Below are 16,837 nucleotides of genomic sequence, written 5' to 3' on the forward strand. Positions count from 1 at the left end.
TTATGATGAAATTTGTTTTGTAAAATTCGGGTTGCAAATTTGTCAACAAAAATAGTTCTTTTTTGGCCTTTTTCAATCAATCAAAAATTAAGCCAAATTACCTCAGTGATCAACTATGCAATTTTGGCGTAATTTTTGATTGAATAACAAAAAACCAAAAATGATCAAAATTTGAAGTAAATTTGTCGGCCGCGAAGCAAAACGAAAACAAAGCGCACCATATTGATTCTGCAGAAATTCTAAGCAAGTTTTGTTTTCAATATTATAAACCTAATTTGAACTTAATTTGAGAACAACTTATCTAAAAGTTCAATTGATACATTAGAGATCGGTTGAATAGTATGAAACTTCGAACAAGATCAAGCCTTTGGTCGACTTTGTCAGTAAATTTTGCCTTGATGACTCGCAATTTTTTTTTTAACTCGTCTACACATAAGTTTGGAAATTAATACTTGATTGAATAAGCAAACAAATAAAGAAAAAAAAAACGTTTGCAAAAACTTATATTGGATCTTAGTTTTTATGCATTTTTAATCACAAAGCTCACCTTAAATATGATTTCATTGTCTTTGTATGATCAGACAGAGTTGAACAAAAGCTGGTAATTCATTTATTTTGGAAGCTTTGTTTTGTCCTTAATAGTTAGACGAGAATGAGTTTAAATCCACTGGGTAGTTTTTACCAGGCCAGCGACTCCAGTATAGACGAAATAAGACAAAAGAAGCCAAAAGAGAGCTGGAGCCTGCAAACTCCGGACTTGATCAAAACTGGCACACAACACACTGGAGGTAATGTGATAGAGAGAGCAGAAGACACGTTATTGTTCCACGAGAGTGCAGAAGACACGTTATAAGTTTTTCTATTTTCTGCCGCTCAAAATCAGATTGAAAAAAGACTCAACACAGCGTTTGTCCTTGATGTGTGATTCTGGCGCCAAAGAAGCCATAACTAGAAAACTTCGGATCGTTCAACAACAAATGGATTTTCTAAAATGCATTAAAGGGGACCCTTTTTATAGTCAGGAGTTCCCGAGGGTGAGACTGAAAAAATACTAGCCATGTTTTAATTTTTTATTCCAAAAACCCAAGAAAACAATATAGTTAAGGAAGTTTCAACATGCGTTTCCTTGGTAAAAAAAGTTATTCAGGTTTGCAAAATTTTTGGACAAAAACTAGAAAAGTTTTAAATTTCTTCATGGCAACCGGCAACTCTTTGTATGCAGTTACTTTCATTACATATCGAGAAGAAGGAAGAAGTAACCGTTTTTTTAGCTTTTCTCGCAAACAAACACCTCAGCGTGCAACTAGTTAAAAACATATACAACATCGTTTGTTTGAAAAATATCTTTTTATGCCCTGATTTCATATGCCCTGATTTTTTTTCAGCACTTAAAACAGCAATTTAAGTAAAGAGTGTTACAAAGTTCAAACAAGAAAGATATATGGCAACGCCGTTTAGCTTGAGAACTCAATTGTCTTTTATTACTTTAAAATTGTTTTTCCGACCGTTAAAAATGTAGAAGATTATTGTATCCAGGAGTGTTTTAATTTTTTGTTTCCTTTTCGTTTTTTACTGTACAAAATATAATCAGGTAAACATAATTGAGTACCTATCAGGTACTCAATATAATCACTGGGATGGGTCAAACTGTATATCAAAGTGAGCCTTTTTTAGAGTAATTTGATCCTTTTCAATGAATTTCCAAAGGGTCGTTCCAGTGTCGAGAAAAGCTGGTTTCAAGTTTTTCAGTATCTGTTCAATTTTAGCAAAATGAGCGATCGAGTAAAGTTCTTGATCAATAGTTCTCTAAACTAAAAGCCCTTTATTGCCCAGGAAAGTTTTCAATGAATCTTCAAAACGAGCTTGCCTTTTAGCAAAATCACAATTTTCAGCATAAAAACCTAAACAAAAAATTTGTAATTTTTCTAAAAAACAAGCTCGTTTTGAAAATTTCATCGAAACTTTCCTGGGCAGTAAAGGGTTTTAGGTTGAAAGAATTATTGATCAAGAACTTTACTCGATCGCTAATTTTGCTACAATGTAAACTTTCCCGGCCAATAAAGGTTTTCGGGTTGAAAAATTTTTTAATAACTACTTCTTTTTTGTTTGTCGTTCAAATACTCATGACAAATGTTGTCGACTGTTTTTAATTATCTACTTTAGCGCGTGTTTGAAGAATTTTGTAATCTCAAGACGCACACAAAGTGACACTACTCGAAAAAAAAAACGTTTAGTAGTTTTTACGAAAGTTGCCGGAACATTCTGACCTCTTTGCACGGCAACCGCCAGGTTTACTATACGATTATGTTTATAACATATCAAATGAAAAACAAAACGAAGGAGTAGTAACTTCTTTTTGGGTTTTTCTCTAGCCTAAAAAATACGTTCAGCGTCAATTGGTTTTACTTATACACGGTAACCGTTTGTTTTGAAAAATTAATTTATACATAATTCCCGGATTTTTTCCGGTACTAAGTTTAGCCATACAAGAGAGGAAAGTGAAAACAATTGAGGACAATGTAGATATTTGGCAACAGCTCGCTGTTTAGTTTGACAATGCAAATCTCCTTTATCAGTGGTCGTTACTTTTAAGCCTGGCATAATTCTTTTGCAACAATGAAGGAGAAAAATTGAGCGTGAAAAAAGCAATACAATTCAAACGCTTGCTTTTCAACAGAAAATTGCTGCTAAAATTTTTTAAACCGTTTTTTGGCGCTCTAATAAAAGATTGTCATAAGCTTGAAAGAATCAGCAAACATGGCTAGGTTATGTCGCATCAAAAAACGCACCCTTTTCTTGGCAGTTTTTGCCAAAATTTTATTGGGTGCTTTGGTTATGCACTTTTACGCTAGCTCTATAGGCACTGAAAATTATCTAGCCGAAAGAATTGAGCAACAAGTAGAGCCTGAAATATTAGAGGGCAGCTACAAAGACCAAGAAACAGATCAAAACGAAGACCAAATTGACCACAAGGCCGAAAACGATCAACAAAACGATTACAAACATTCAGAAGAATCCGATCCAAAGCAGATTCAGATGAACAATGACCTAGCTGATTTTGACAATTTAGCCAAACGGAACCTCAGCAAACTTGCCATTTTAATGAGTCACTACATTGTTCGTGATGACACGAGGCCAAAAACTTGTCATTTAAGGAATAACTCACAACTTCACGACCCAAAAGTCAAAAGCAAAACTGAAAACTCGACTTCGATTTTAATCATGCTTTACAACGAGACTGAGAGCCTCATATACGCTGAAGTTGCGAGTATCGTACGAATGACCGAAGCGAGCTTTATCAAAGACATTATCATATTCGTATACGGTCCGGCTGAATTAAGCCAGAGTTTTTTGACATTCTGGGACGATCTGGATTATGAAGAAGAAAAAAGACTAGGTAAGAATCACTTTCAAATATACATCTTGCACCATGCTCATTACAAAATTTCACTATCTCTTCCAAAATTTTTTTTCAATTTTTTGTTGTTTTTAAATAAATTTTAACGTATTTGATGTGAGAAAATGAAGCTCTATTAATCAATTCATTAAAATTTCTTCAGAAAATACATTTGACTCTCAATTGGTAATTGATTATAAACAACACTTAGGTTACAACATCGAACTCGTTCGGAGACCAATGCCAATCCACGAGGCCAGGAATCACGCGGTTGCTGTGGCACAGGGTCAGGTGGCGGTGTTTCTTCACGCGCGGCTGGAAGTTCTGACTGGGTGGCTGGAACCTATTTTGACCTCAATTGTAGTCGATGACAACTGGAACAGGGTGGCGGTTTTTGCGGCAGACGAAACAGGCGAGATTCAATTTCTAACACCAGAAACTATATATAAACGTACAATTCAAATTCAAAAACTCCTATTCAAATCAATAGGAGTGCTGACAACATCAGAAACGTGAATCTGGATTGCATTCGAACAGTTTCATTTTGTTCTCCGCTTGTTGCTTGAGATTGAAGCATTTTTTTTAGCTCCCAGCCCTGAAAAAATTGCATTAACTTTTTTAGCAAACAGACACAGCAAAGGCTCACATGAGTACCTAAGCAGCTCGTATATTCAGGAGCGGATCTAGGATTTTTTTGAGGGGGGGGCGGATTTTCAAAAATTTTTCGAAAATTTTGACGACCTTTTTTTGTTTAGGTCGAACAAATTGATTTTCCGAGCTCTTCTAAAGCACTAAAAGGTCCCTGCTTTTGCCAAATTTTGCCCCTGCGTATATTGGTCCTTTTCCTTGTGAAAGAAAGGCCTCAACCATAAAAAGTTTGAAAATGGTTTCCCCGAAAGTTAACAAAAAAGTATCAATCAGGTATTTTTTTTCTAAGAATTATATGGGGTGAATCTTAGTGAAAAGTCCTACGCTTAAGCAAACATCTAGTTATCTTAGCTTTTCCTGGGTTCTAATTGGATAATATTTTAAAGAACACACCAACAACAAGCAGATGGAACACATTCCTTGGCACCTGCAGACGGTTCCCGAGTGGAGTCTGGTCGAGGTGCAGCTCCACGAACTGGACACTCACACGCGCCAGCTGAGACTCCCAGACCCCCATCCAGACTCCAGTCCCATCCGCACACCCCTCTTCTTGTGGTCCATGTTTGCGATAAGCACTGAGTTCTATAAGAATATCGGAGGATACGAGACTAAAATGAAAAGCACATATTCGCGATCAGGAGAGGACGCTGAGTTCGGTTCGAGGTGAGTGTATTTTACCATTTGCTCCTTTATTCGTTCGAAACACTTAACTGAAAAAAGTTATGAAAGAGGTGTAATTTAATGAGGTGTATAATGATAGTAGTAATGCTGGAGAACAAATCTTAAAGAAGGGCCGAAAGGCTTTGATTCGCGCGTTGGTTTTTTATAGTTCTGCTTGTGTGAAGTAACTGTCAAAGTTGCATTTGAAACACGGTTTGAAAAACAGTGAATCATTTGAATGAAAAATGTCGTTCAGAAAGTGTGTGATTGAAAACAACATATATCATATATCATATCACTAAGACTCGGCAGTTAATGCACATTTGTAATAAATTGTAGTGTTCCAGGGTGTGGAGATGTGGCGGGGAAATTTATGTGATACCCTGTGCCAAAATAACTCAATCCAATTTGCCACTTGGGGAGGATCACAAACTCAAGAAAAAAGACATGGATTATAACCTGATGGTCATGGCCCATAGTTATGGCCTAGAAAACCATGAAATGTTCAAACTGTGGAATCGAGACTACGACCATTCAGTTTTGACGGATGCTTCTGAGCTTCCTATACTGGACAGTAGCAAGTGTCCAAATATGAAAAGTTTCTCGTGGTTTCTGAACGAGATTGTTCCGGAAATGTGGGCTAAAGAATCTCTTTTAGCACTCGGAACAATCCGAGTTGCAAACAGCAGTTTCTGCATCGACAACTTTGAGGGAAACGAGCCGAGGTTGTACAGCTGTCACGGTATGTCTTCACAGCGATTCATGTACTTAAAAGACCGTCTTCAAATTCAAAACGTGTTACGTAAGTGTATGGAAGTTTCCGAAAATGGTCAAGAGGTGGATGGGCAAATTCCGCTTATGCCAGTTCGTTATTGCAATGATGAAGAGGTGTGGCCGTATACACAATGGGAGTATGAGCCAAACAGGGGGAACATAGTTCACAAGGCGACTAGAAAGTGTCTCACCGTTGATGGAGAGCTTTCTTTAGGGACTAAATTAGTAATCAAACCTTGCGAGGAAGAAAAACACTCACAAAACAAACAGAGTTGGCATCTGGAGTTCATTTAGCACTAATAGGTTAACCTATTCAAGTCGTTGGTTCTTAATAAACTCGACCAGTTTGTTAGATCAAATAAAAATCTCCAATTCATAACTACTGCTGTGATTTATACCTTTTTTGTTAACGGTGTCGGGCATTTTTTAAAAGTAGGAAAATCATAATTTTGACAATGGAAAATGTATCATTCATGATAGTGGCTGGCCGATTATTGTTATCGCCGCTGGAAGCAATCAAAAGATTATACTTAATAGAGACAGTGCCAAAAAAACTTTTCAGCTGTAATTTTATCAGAACTCGCCGGTATATCCAGTGGCGGATTTAGGATTTTCTCGAGGGGGGGGGGTGCGAATTTTAAAAAAAAATTCGAAATTTTTGTCGACCTGTTATTAGGTCGACCAAATTGATTTTTCGAGCTCTCCCAGAGCACTAAAAAGTCCCTGTTTTGGCCAAATTTACTGCGCCGCAAGCAAAATTTTGAAAAAACAGGCCAAAGAATTTTTTGGCACTTTATCGAAAATTTTGACCAAAAAATTGCGTTTTTTCGGCGCGCTTCCCCCCTCAAAATTAATATTTATTGGCGCCGAAGGCGCCTTCAGAAAATGTTAGGGTCCGTCATCAAAAATGGATATTTCAAAATAGTACAAAGGGTCGGCAGGGGGTCAAATCCCTGAGGGAAGCATCCCCCCCCCCCTGAGGGGGGCATCCGCCCCTTTATATCCAACTTGCCTAATTTTTCAAATTCGTATTTTTTTAATGTCGTGATCAAGAGGTACTCAAGGCGTGAAATTAGGTTTCAATTTATGAAGAAATGCACCCTATTCTTTTTTAATTGTCGAAAACAAACTTCACAATATAAATAAATCTGACCGGCTAATTTTTTCGAGTCTTCTAAAAGATTGGTCAGCTAAAAAAAAACAGTTCTGCTAAAATCCCTAACACCAATTGTCTTAATTGGGGAAGCTTAACCCAAGACTGAGCGCCTTTTTAAATCTGTCAATCATTCATGCATCAGTTCATTACTTTGGTCAGCCAAAAGACTCATTTTTCAGTTTTAATTTTGAAAGATTGGTCTGCTAAACAATCGGACCCGATTCATTAAGTCATTGCGCCACACCTGAAAACTTAAACAAAATAAGGGTCGGCGCATTTTGACAGAGAAACCTACGACAGAGAAACTTCTTTTGCGTTTTAGGAAATCCAAGAAAAATTTATTTTTGAAGTGTTTTTAAAAACAATTTAGCTTCATATTTTTTATTAATCTTAAAAAAGACCTGATCAAAATATGGCGTTTCCACATGCCCTGGAAACATTGACAAAATTGTGAAAGCGAGACATAAAAATGAAAATCGAAACATAAACTGTTAAAACTAAATTTCGAATATGAACAAAGATGCTCGTATGAAAGGCAAAGCCCTGAAGTTTCCGACAGACTTTTAAGGTTTATGGAGCAGTAATTACCTTAAAAAAATTAAATGTAAAAAAATAAAATGAATTTTTTTTCTTAAATTTGAAAATCATCCACCCATACGCCATAATAAGTACAAAAGGATGAATTTTCATCGGGGTAACAAAACAATTATGGAAAAAAGCTTCTTTCAACCAATTTGGAACAATTTCTGAGACGGATTAAATCTCCGCTGACGCGTTGATAGCTAAAAGGAACACACAGTATTGCCCATTTTAATTGATAACCGATGTTAATGAAACAACAAAACTGCTCGTAAATCTGGGCAAAGCCTTGAATATTCCGACTGCACTTAAAGTCATTTGATATTTTTTGCTGACTAATTGATAAAATTGTTTAGAAAAAAAAGAAGTTTTTGTTTCAATTTTTCTTCTTTTTATCTCTCCGCATGCTATTGTAATTTACAAAAGGTTTGTATAGCGCCTCGTATTGTGATAATAGGACTAAATAGCTGGCCTCAATTTTTTTGGAATGCATTTTTTCGTTTCTTTTGCGTGTTACAAATACGCAATATATTGCACTTTAATTATCCCAAGTTGGTGAAATTAGCCATTTTCAAACGCCAGTAACTTCAGAAAAATGAACAGAGTTGAAATAATTTTTTGAATTTGAACTTAGGATAACAATATATCTCGGATGGTGTAAAAAGTTCCGTCAAAAAACGCTCAGTGAACAAGTCGATATTGATATTGACTTAATAAAAAACCACACCAAGCATAAATATTCCACAATCTCTTCAAAAGTCGGAACAAAAATTCCTAAAGTGTATCAGACAAAATTTCCAATTAAGGTCATTCAAAAATTCTCAAATCGTGTCATAATGTTGACAGTGAAACAAATGACTCAAAACAAATTTTTATTTCCGTTTTTGAATTGTTCATTTTATTTTTTGTGAAAAAACTGCCTATAAGTCACAAACGGGAATCAAATTTTCCAAAGAACGTAACTTTTTTTGCAGTTGAACAATTTTCGTCTCCGACTTTTGAAAATGGGGAGAAGCGTTGTTTTCACCTGTGCTTTCGTATTTTTTTCTTTGTTTCTTCACGCAAAATCTTGTACCACAAAATCTTGAGTGATAAATTATACTAAAGTTTGAACGATATTAGAAAATTATCTAATCGAGTAACTTTCGTTTTTAAAAATTGTTTGCTTAAGCTCAGAAAGTTTCCACTAAAATGAAAACCATTTTTAATAGCTTCATTTAGAGCCTCCTTGTCGACAAAAAATTTCAAAAAAAAGTATCATAAAGACAGTGCAAAAAAACTTATTACAAAATGGTTTAATTTTTTTCTCATTTTTAGTTTGATGTTCATGTTTTGAAAAGAACGTTTGGCGATTAAAATTCTACACGCATCTGTATAGTCATTACTCCACACTACGCTCAAAAACTACACTAAATTAAAGAAAAGAAGAAAAAAATTGTTTCAAACTTTTTCATGTGTCTGGTCGGAACCTTCTGTGCTACTTGCACAGAAAGCAATTACCCTTGTTTTATTTGGGCGCTGTTGCATTTTAAACTAATTTTTGTTTAAATAGTATCCTATAACAAAGAACATCCTACATTAGAAACATCTTATTTAATATTGAGTTGTGTGGTTTCAGCTATGTAAATGTTTTGTTTATCGATAGGCAAAAACTGCTCACACGAAAAAACTTGTTCCAATACAAATTTCAAACATAAATCAAAAACCTACTATTTCCAAATTCTTTTTTCTGTGAAAACTCAGGGAAACTTACTTGTCTTTTAGTAAGTTTCCCTCATTTTTAGGACAAAAGCATTATATTGTCGTTTTGGGATAAAGAGTTATCTTAAAGTCAACTGTAAGTCTAACATTTTATGCTGCTGAGATTGGAACTGGTCTGGATGTTTATGGAGAACAACTCCTTTCAAGAATACTGTTCTGCCAAAACGCCCGGCGCTAAAGATGCATTAATTGTGAGAAATATATCAAAAAACGTTGTGCTTACCTGATACCTTATTTAAAATCAGAAGCTAGTGCAAATTTTTGCGTCAAACATGGCAATGTTATCCGAGTAACTTCAAAAACATTACGCTGCAGCAATAAAAACTATACAGAGAGCGGATTCAAGAATTAATCCTATTTTTGATCGAAAATATCATTCGGGATGATGATTGGCGTAATTATTACTCAAAGCTAATACAACTGTTACTTTTAAGTAACTTCCCGCAATGAGATTCCGTTGATAGAAATCAATTATATTTGATTTCAGGGTCTGTGGCTATAAAATTCTAAAATATACGATTATAATGAATTAAAAGTCAATTATAAAACAACCCGTACCTCTTTTTTCAGAAAAAATTTCTAAATTTCAGATCTAAAATTTAAAGGGTCTGTCGCTATAAAATTCAAAACATACGATTTTAATAAATTAAAAGTCTTTTATAAAAGAACCCGTACCTCTTTTTAGTCAGAAAAACTATCTAAATTTCAGATCTGAAATGTGTTGTAAAATCTAAAGTAAGGCTTGGATGCTTTAAGAATCTGTAAGTTCAGATCTGAAATTTTGTTTTTCTTGGTTAATTCAGATCTGAAAAATCTATTTCAGATCTTATTTCAGAGCTGAAATTTAGTTTTTATTGGTCATTTCAGATCTGAAAAATTAATGATTCTGACACAATTTTTGCTATTTTTGATACTTTAGTATTCGATAGCTTCTGCTAGCTAATAGCAGTTTCTCAGCAAAATCTTAAATCGGAGACTGCCAAAAAATGTATCCTCAGGCATAAAATAAAAATTGGAAACGCATCAGTAGCGCATGGAAACCAAAAATTAGACAGGTCTTCTAACAGTTTTTGAAAAGTTTTTAACACAATTGAACAAAAAAATTAGTAAAAAAACAGTTTGTGAAATATTCGGAAGTTTTTTTTACTAATCTGCTGATTAAAATAAACATAATTGTGTATTGCAGAAACATAAAAAAACTCAATTGTTTGCTCGAAATGCACAAACTATACTTCAACAAAAGGTGTCTCAGATCTAATTTTAGATCTGAAATTTTGTTTTTCAAAGTTGTTTCAGATCTGAAAATTTCTATTTCAGATCTGCAATTTTCAATATCTCATCAAGATTTGAAATAAAAAGTATCAGATCTGAGAATCAACTTATGTAAGATATAAAGGATTTCAGATCTAAGAATCAGCATATGTAAGAAATAAAGAATTTCAAATCTTGCACAGAAAGTCCCTTGGGTACGTGAAATAAAGTAGAAATCAGTTTAATCCATTATAAAGGATTATAATAGATTTTTATGAGTAAGAGCGTAAATTTTCCAAAGACCTAAAGCAAACTTTTAAGACTTGATCGTTGCAAAATGTGTTTTGCATTTGGCTACAGCAAAAAGTTGTATTGTTTTCTACTTTTCTTTTTTCTACTTATCTCCCCTTCCCTTTGAAAACTTGAACTAACTCCCCCTATTCTTAGTTCCTTCTTTTGCAACCACCTCCCATTCCCCACCTCTAGACGGAGGGTTGGGTAGGGGGGGTTGAGGAAAGTGTGGTGGGGCAAGTTGGGGTAGGGTAAGTGGGGGTAGGATAAGTGGGGGTGGGGTAGATTGGAGTGGGGTGGGGGAGGGGATAGGTGGAGTGTGGGTAGGTGTGCTGATAAACGTGGGGAGAGGTGGGTGTAAGTTTTAGCGTGTTTATCTTGGATGTTAGAACAAAAAAATCTTGGGCTTAAATAATGATTGCAAGTTTTCCATCCTGATAGTTTGTTTCTGAAGCATAGCACCTAAGTAAAAGTTTTTTAGACGTTTCTGTTGTGCGAAAAAAAATTAAAGAAATTTTATCAACAAAGTTTTTTATCAAAAAAAAATTCCATCAGAACTTGAGTCGCAATGATCGCAACATATTTAATTTGGGTCACGCAAAGTCGCAACATGTCTGTTTTGGGTCGTGCAAAGTCGCAACATATCTGTTTAGGGTCGCGCAAAGTCGCGCAAATATTTCGGTCGCACAAAGTCGCAACATACCCATTTTGAGTCGAAATGGTCGAAACAAACATACCTAATTTGGGTCGCGAAACGTCGCAATATACCCTATTTGGGTCGCTCAAAGTCGCAACATATCATCTTTGGGTAAATTTTCTTCGGTCGCAAAAAATCCATTTTGAGCCGCAATGGTCGCAACATACCCATTTTGAGTTGCAATGACCGCAACATACCCATTAAGAGTCGCAATGGTAGCAACATACCCATTTTGAGTTGCAATGGTCGCAACATACCCATTTAGAGTCGCAATGGTCGCAACATAATTCCCCGACCTCGAGCCGAGTTGCAATGAGAAAAAATAGTTTCAAGAGAGAACTCACAAATATTGAGTTCCAGGGAATTCTTTTAGAATATGCGAAGAAAAATCAACGCAGATTTGAATAAAGAAAACAAACGTTGCCACAATGCTCTGTCATTTCAACGAATCTCAAACTTTCGTTGTGGTCCCGGGATGACCGAAACTTCTTATCATACAATTCCCATATATGAGAAATTTCTTGTCATACAATTCCATACAATGCCATACGTAAAGAAAACTGTATGAAATCTCTATGATAAACGTTTTTCCATAAATGAAAATTGTATGATAGGTGTTTTTCCATAAACCAAAAAGTTTGATTTTTTCTTTTTAAATTTATTTCAGAAAAATTTTTGGTTGTTATTGCAGCCGAACACAAGTGACAAAGACCTTGGTTACTCAAAGCACCATAGGTTGGACGGTCTTTGCATTTGCAATGCATAGAAAACAACCTGAGTTCGGCTGTCTTTCACAATTGATATAACAAAAGCAACAAACTTTTAGTTTTTGGTAAAATTTTTCAATGATGATTATTTTAAAATTTTGAATTTTAAACTATCAGACATTGATCAAGGCATATATAAACTTCCCATGCAACGGAAATAGGAATTTTTAGCGTTTTTGAAGAAAAAAATTAAGTCAAAAGAAAATAAAAGCCAATATTATCGTAACCAGGACTACGTTATGCACACAAAAAATTAAATTTTGCTTGCAAATTTTTTTTTTCGAAAAATGTTTGTTTGCGTACGAAATTCGATTTGCGGTTGAAAACAAAGCAAAAAAAAATTGGGCCAAATTTTCAAAATTACCTCGAAAAAACTTTTTGTGCTGCCATCAAAAAAATGCCAGTCATACAATTTCCATTTGATGAATGTCCAGTTCGTAAATAATGTCTCAGGTAAACATGACCCACAGCTAATTTTAATTCAGGCTGTGTATACCGCCTAAAACATTTTGCGCCGTCAAAAAATTTTAAATCAAACAACTGAAACCCCTTTGAATGGCCTCTCAGCTCGAAAAATATTAGTTTGAGTTTGTTCGAAAACTTTTGTTCACAACTAATGGAATTATTTGTAGGATAACAGTGGCAAAAATGCTGACCTTTTTTGTTCCGACTTTCCTAACGAAAATAACGGAATATTTGTGCTCGGGTTGGGTTTTTCTTCAGACAAATTTCGACTTTTTGTCTAGCCATTTTTGACAATTTTTTTAAAATGATTCGAAAAGTGTTGTTGTCCTGAGCTTAAATTTGAAAAAAAAAACATTTCACCTGTGATCATTTTTCGTAAAGTTATGGGGGTTTAAAGGTTGCCTTTTTGACCAGTTTGGGACAATTAACGTGCAATAAATTTCGCACTATTTCGCGTAGAATCTGGCTTAGAAATCCAAATTGGTTGAAAGCAGAAGGTTTGCCATAATTGATTTGTTACAAGGAGCGAAATTTATTAGTTTGTACTTTATATGGCGTGAGGGGGATGATTTTCTCAAAAAATCCCAAATTTTAGAAGAAAAAAAATTATTTTTTTTCTTCATTTATTATTCTTATGATATTACAGCTGCATAGACCTTAAAAAGCAGTCGGAACATTCATGGCTTTGACCTGATACGAGCAGTCTTGTTGTTCCGATTTGTCGAAAGTAACGGAATATTTGTGCTCGGTGTGGGTTTTTTTTTCTTCGGACAAATGTTGACTTTTTAACTAACCATTTTGACGGAATTTTTTTATATCGTTTGAAAGCTATTGTTGTTCTGAGTTCAAATTTGAAAAGATATTTCACCTGTGATCATTTTTTGTAAAATTATGGGGGTTTAAAAATTGCAATTTTGGCCAATTTGGGACAATTAACGCGCGATATATTTCGCGCTACTAACGCGCAAGCGGAGAGTTAATCCGTCTTAAAATCGTTCCAATTTGGTTGAAAGAAGCTTAATTGCCATAATTGATTTGTTACAAGGAACGAAATCTATCCTTTTGTATTTTATATGGCGTGTGGGGTGATGATTTTCATTAAAAAAATCAATTTAAAAAAAAATGTTTCATATTATTTTATTTCATTTATATTTTTAGTATTATTACTGCTCCATAAAACCTTAAAAGGCAGTCAAAACATTCAGGGCTTCGAGCTGATACGAGCAGTCTTGTTCGGTTTTAAAATCAAGATTGTTCTAAATGAAGAAAATAAAATGCATTCAATTCTCAGTTATTCAACGGCGTTGAGCTTAATTGATTCCTCATTTAAAATCAGAAGCTAGTGCAGATTTTTGTGTCATGCATTGCGGTAATTTCTCTTCATGTTATCCGAGTAACTTCAAAAACATTAGGCTGCAGCAATAAAAAAAATCTATACAGAAAACGGCTTCAAGATTTAATCCTGATTTTGAGGGAAAAGTCATTCGGAATGATGATTGGCATAATTATTTCTCAAAGTTAATACATCATATACTTTTCAGTAACTTTCCACAATGAACCTCTATAGATAAAAATTGATTGCATTGGATTTTCAAAGTCTGTCCACAACTCTAAAACAATCAATAATGTATTGGCAAAAGCCCTGAATGTTCCGACTGCCACCTAATTCATATCGAATAAACTCTTGTGAGAAGAATATTTGAAAAACTAAAAATTTTGGACAATATCAAACATCAAGTGTTAACCTTTCAGTCGTACAAGATCGAAACGACCGATTGGCTAGCCTCAATTCCATTCGGCACGGTTTTGTTGCGTAGGATATTTCGATACGCATAAACCCAGCCTAAATATTCCGTTTTCTTCGAAAGTCTGAACAGTAATCGATTATAAAACAAATGGAATAGAATCTAATTTAGTCCATTATAATAGAATAAATTGAACCAAAAGTAATTTTTTTATGTTATAAAGGGTTGAAATATAATTTTTTGAGTAAAAGCATAGTTCTGCCAAAACTTTGAAATTAAAAGTTCAAAATTTGAACGTTGCAAATGCTAAATTGTGTTTTACATTTGGCTACAGTTAAAAATTGTAATGTTTTCTATTTGTCTTGTTGTTCCGACTTTCGATACGAAAGTAACGGAATATTTGTGCTCGGGGTGGTTTTTTTTTTCTTCAGACAAATTTCGACTTTTTAACTAACCATTTTTTGACGGCATTTTTTATATCATTCAAATGCTATTGTTGTCCTGCGCTTAAATTTGAAAAGATATTTTACCTGTGACCATTTTTTGTAAAGTTATGGGGGTTTAAAGATTGCCATTTTGGCCAATTTGGAACTATTAACGCGCGATATATTTCGCGCTATTAACGCATAAGCGGAGATTTATTCCGCCCTAGAAATCGTTCCAGATTGGTTCAAGAAAGCTTATATGCTATAATTGATATAATAATAGGTCGAAATCTATCTTTTTGTACTTTATAGGGCGTGTGGGGGGATGATTTTCATAAAAATTTTCAAATTTAAAAAAAAAAAATTTCATTTTATTTTATTATATTTAATTGTTTTTTGTTATTACTGCTCATGAAACCTCAAAAGGCAGTCGGAACATCCAGGGCTTCGCCCTGATACGAGCAGTCTTGTTTTCCTTTTGTCTCCCCTTCCCCCTAAATTCTTAAGCTAACTCCCACCATTTTATACTTCCTTCTTTTACCAAGGCCTCCCATCCCCAACCATTTACCGCCTACTTACACTAACCGTTAAAAAACGTTAAATACCGTAAGCACGTGCGCCCCTACCCCTCCCCCCACAAACACACTCACACTACAGACACTTACGCCCCTAATCGTACGATAGAAGTTAATTAATTGTGGGAAGGGGGAGGGTAGGTATGTGTGTGGGGGTAGGAAAGGTGGGGCAAGTGGGGGATAGGGTAGGTGGGGGTGTAGTAAGTGGGTATTGTTCTAGGTGGGGGGATAGGGATTAGCTGGAGAAGGGGGTAGGTGTGCGACTAAATGTGTTTGTAAATTTGGGCGTGTTTGGCTTGGGTGTCAAAATTGAGCAGACCGTGGTTTAAAATGTGAGGGATATGCTTTTGCAAATTTTTATAGAACACGAGCTAGTTTAGAACTTGTGTAGGCTGCGAGTAATCCAGAAAACTCTGCAAAATTTGAAGAAAATGCGGAAGTTTTTTATAGACATTTTGGCAGGGGCGGATTTAGGGGGGGAGCGGACGCCCCCCCCCCCCCCTTCCCCTCAGGGATTCGACCCCCTGCCGACCCAAAGGGTCCCCCCTTTGATACTTTTTCAGAAATCCATTTTTGGCCGACCGACCCTAAAATTTTTCTAAAGGCGCCTTTGGCGCCAATATATACTAACTTTGAGGGGGAGTGCGCGCCAAAAAAAACGCATTTTTTTGTCAAAATTTTTCAAAAAGTGCCCAAAAACGGCTTTTTTGACTGTTTTTTCAAAAATTTGCCTGCGGCGCAGAACATTTTGCCTAAATAGGGGCAAAACAGTGCTTTTGGAGAGCTCGAAAAATCAATTTGGTCGACCTAAAAAAAGGCGCCCCCCCCCCCCCCCCCCTTGAGAAAATCCTAGTTCCGCCCTGCATTTTGGTTAATTATAATCCATTGCAACAGTATTTGGCTGTTTTTCCTTTTCCCCGCACCTCAGCGGAGCATCATTTCTGCAGTATTAGGAGTGGTTTTGAAGGTTACTTATGGGGACTAAAATTGTTTGCCATGCCCGTATGCCAACTTTGACACAGAGGCGAAGCTGCATTTTTCATACACAATCAAAAACATGACCGATAACGTTACTGGGAAAAACTGAATAAGTAAAACTCTGAGTCTGCAAATTTTCACAAGTGACGCCCGCCAATTATGAGTCTACATAATTGCTAGGTGACGCAAAACAATTGCGCGGGTTGAGTATCCACAAATTAATTAGCTTTCAAAGCATGTGCAAAATTGTTGTTTTTTACCAAGTTTTTTCTCTGATAAGAGTAATATTATTAATAGGTGAAATTTCATTTTCTTCGCCAAAAATAACCCAGATGAAGTCTATGAAGGTATGTTCACTTCCGATTGGTTCAGTATCAATGTGTTTTCTCGAGCTTCATGTTTAGTAAAGTTATCTATTCGCGATAAAAATGTTAAGTATTACTCAAATCTAGTAAAGCTCTTAAAATCCAGCCGCGTTTTCTATTTATCCTAAGTTTCTATTTATACTATTTATATTTTCCACTCCACCCACAGTTGAGTTGCAGTTTTGATTTTATCTATTTATCCTAAGTTTCTTTTTATCCTTTTTATCTTTTCCGCTCCACTCACAGTTGAGTTGCAGTTTTGAACAAGACAGTTTGTATCAAGGCGAAGTCCTGAAATTTTTG

The 16,837-nt window shown here is 35.4% G+C and overlaps 2 protein-coding genes across 2 annotated transcripts in view; both read left to right on the forward strand.

The window, feature by feature from the left end:
- The window catches only part of LOC134842146 (sorting nexin-12-like), a 457,691-nt gene that overhangs the window by 345,785 nt on the left and 95,069 nt on the right, over positions 1–16,837 (forward strand). The gene's annotated exons all lie outside the window — the stretch shown is intronic.
- On the forward strand, positions 2,569–6,014 carry LOC134842064 (polypeptide N-acetylgalactosaminyltransferase 9-like). Its single transcript, XM_063858220.1, has 4 exons — positions 2,569–3,397; positions 3,609–3,809; positions 4,432–4,708; positions 5,053–6,014. The coding sequence occupies exons 1-4, from the start codon at positions 2,758–2,760 to the stop codon at positions 5,771–5,773; spliced, it is 1,839 nt and encodes a 612-aa protein (XP_063714290.1). The 5' UTR covers positions 2,569–2,757; the 3' UTR covers positions 5,774–6,014.

Source organism: Symsagittifera roscoffensis, chromosome 3 (assembly GCF_963678635.1).
Source record: "Symsagittifera roscoffensis chromosome 3, txSymRosc1.1, whole genome shotgun sequence".
NCBI classification, from domain to species: domain Eukaryota; kingdom Metazoa; phylum Xenacoelomorpha; order Acoela; family Convolutidae; genus Symsagittifera; species Symsagittifera roscoffensis.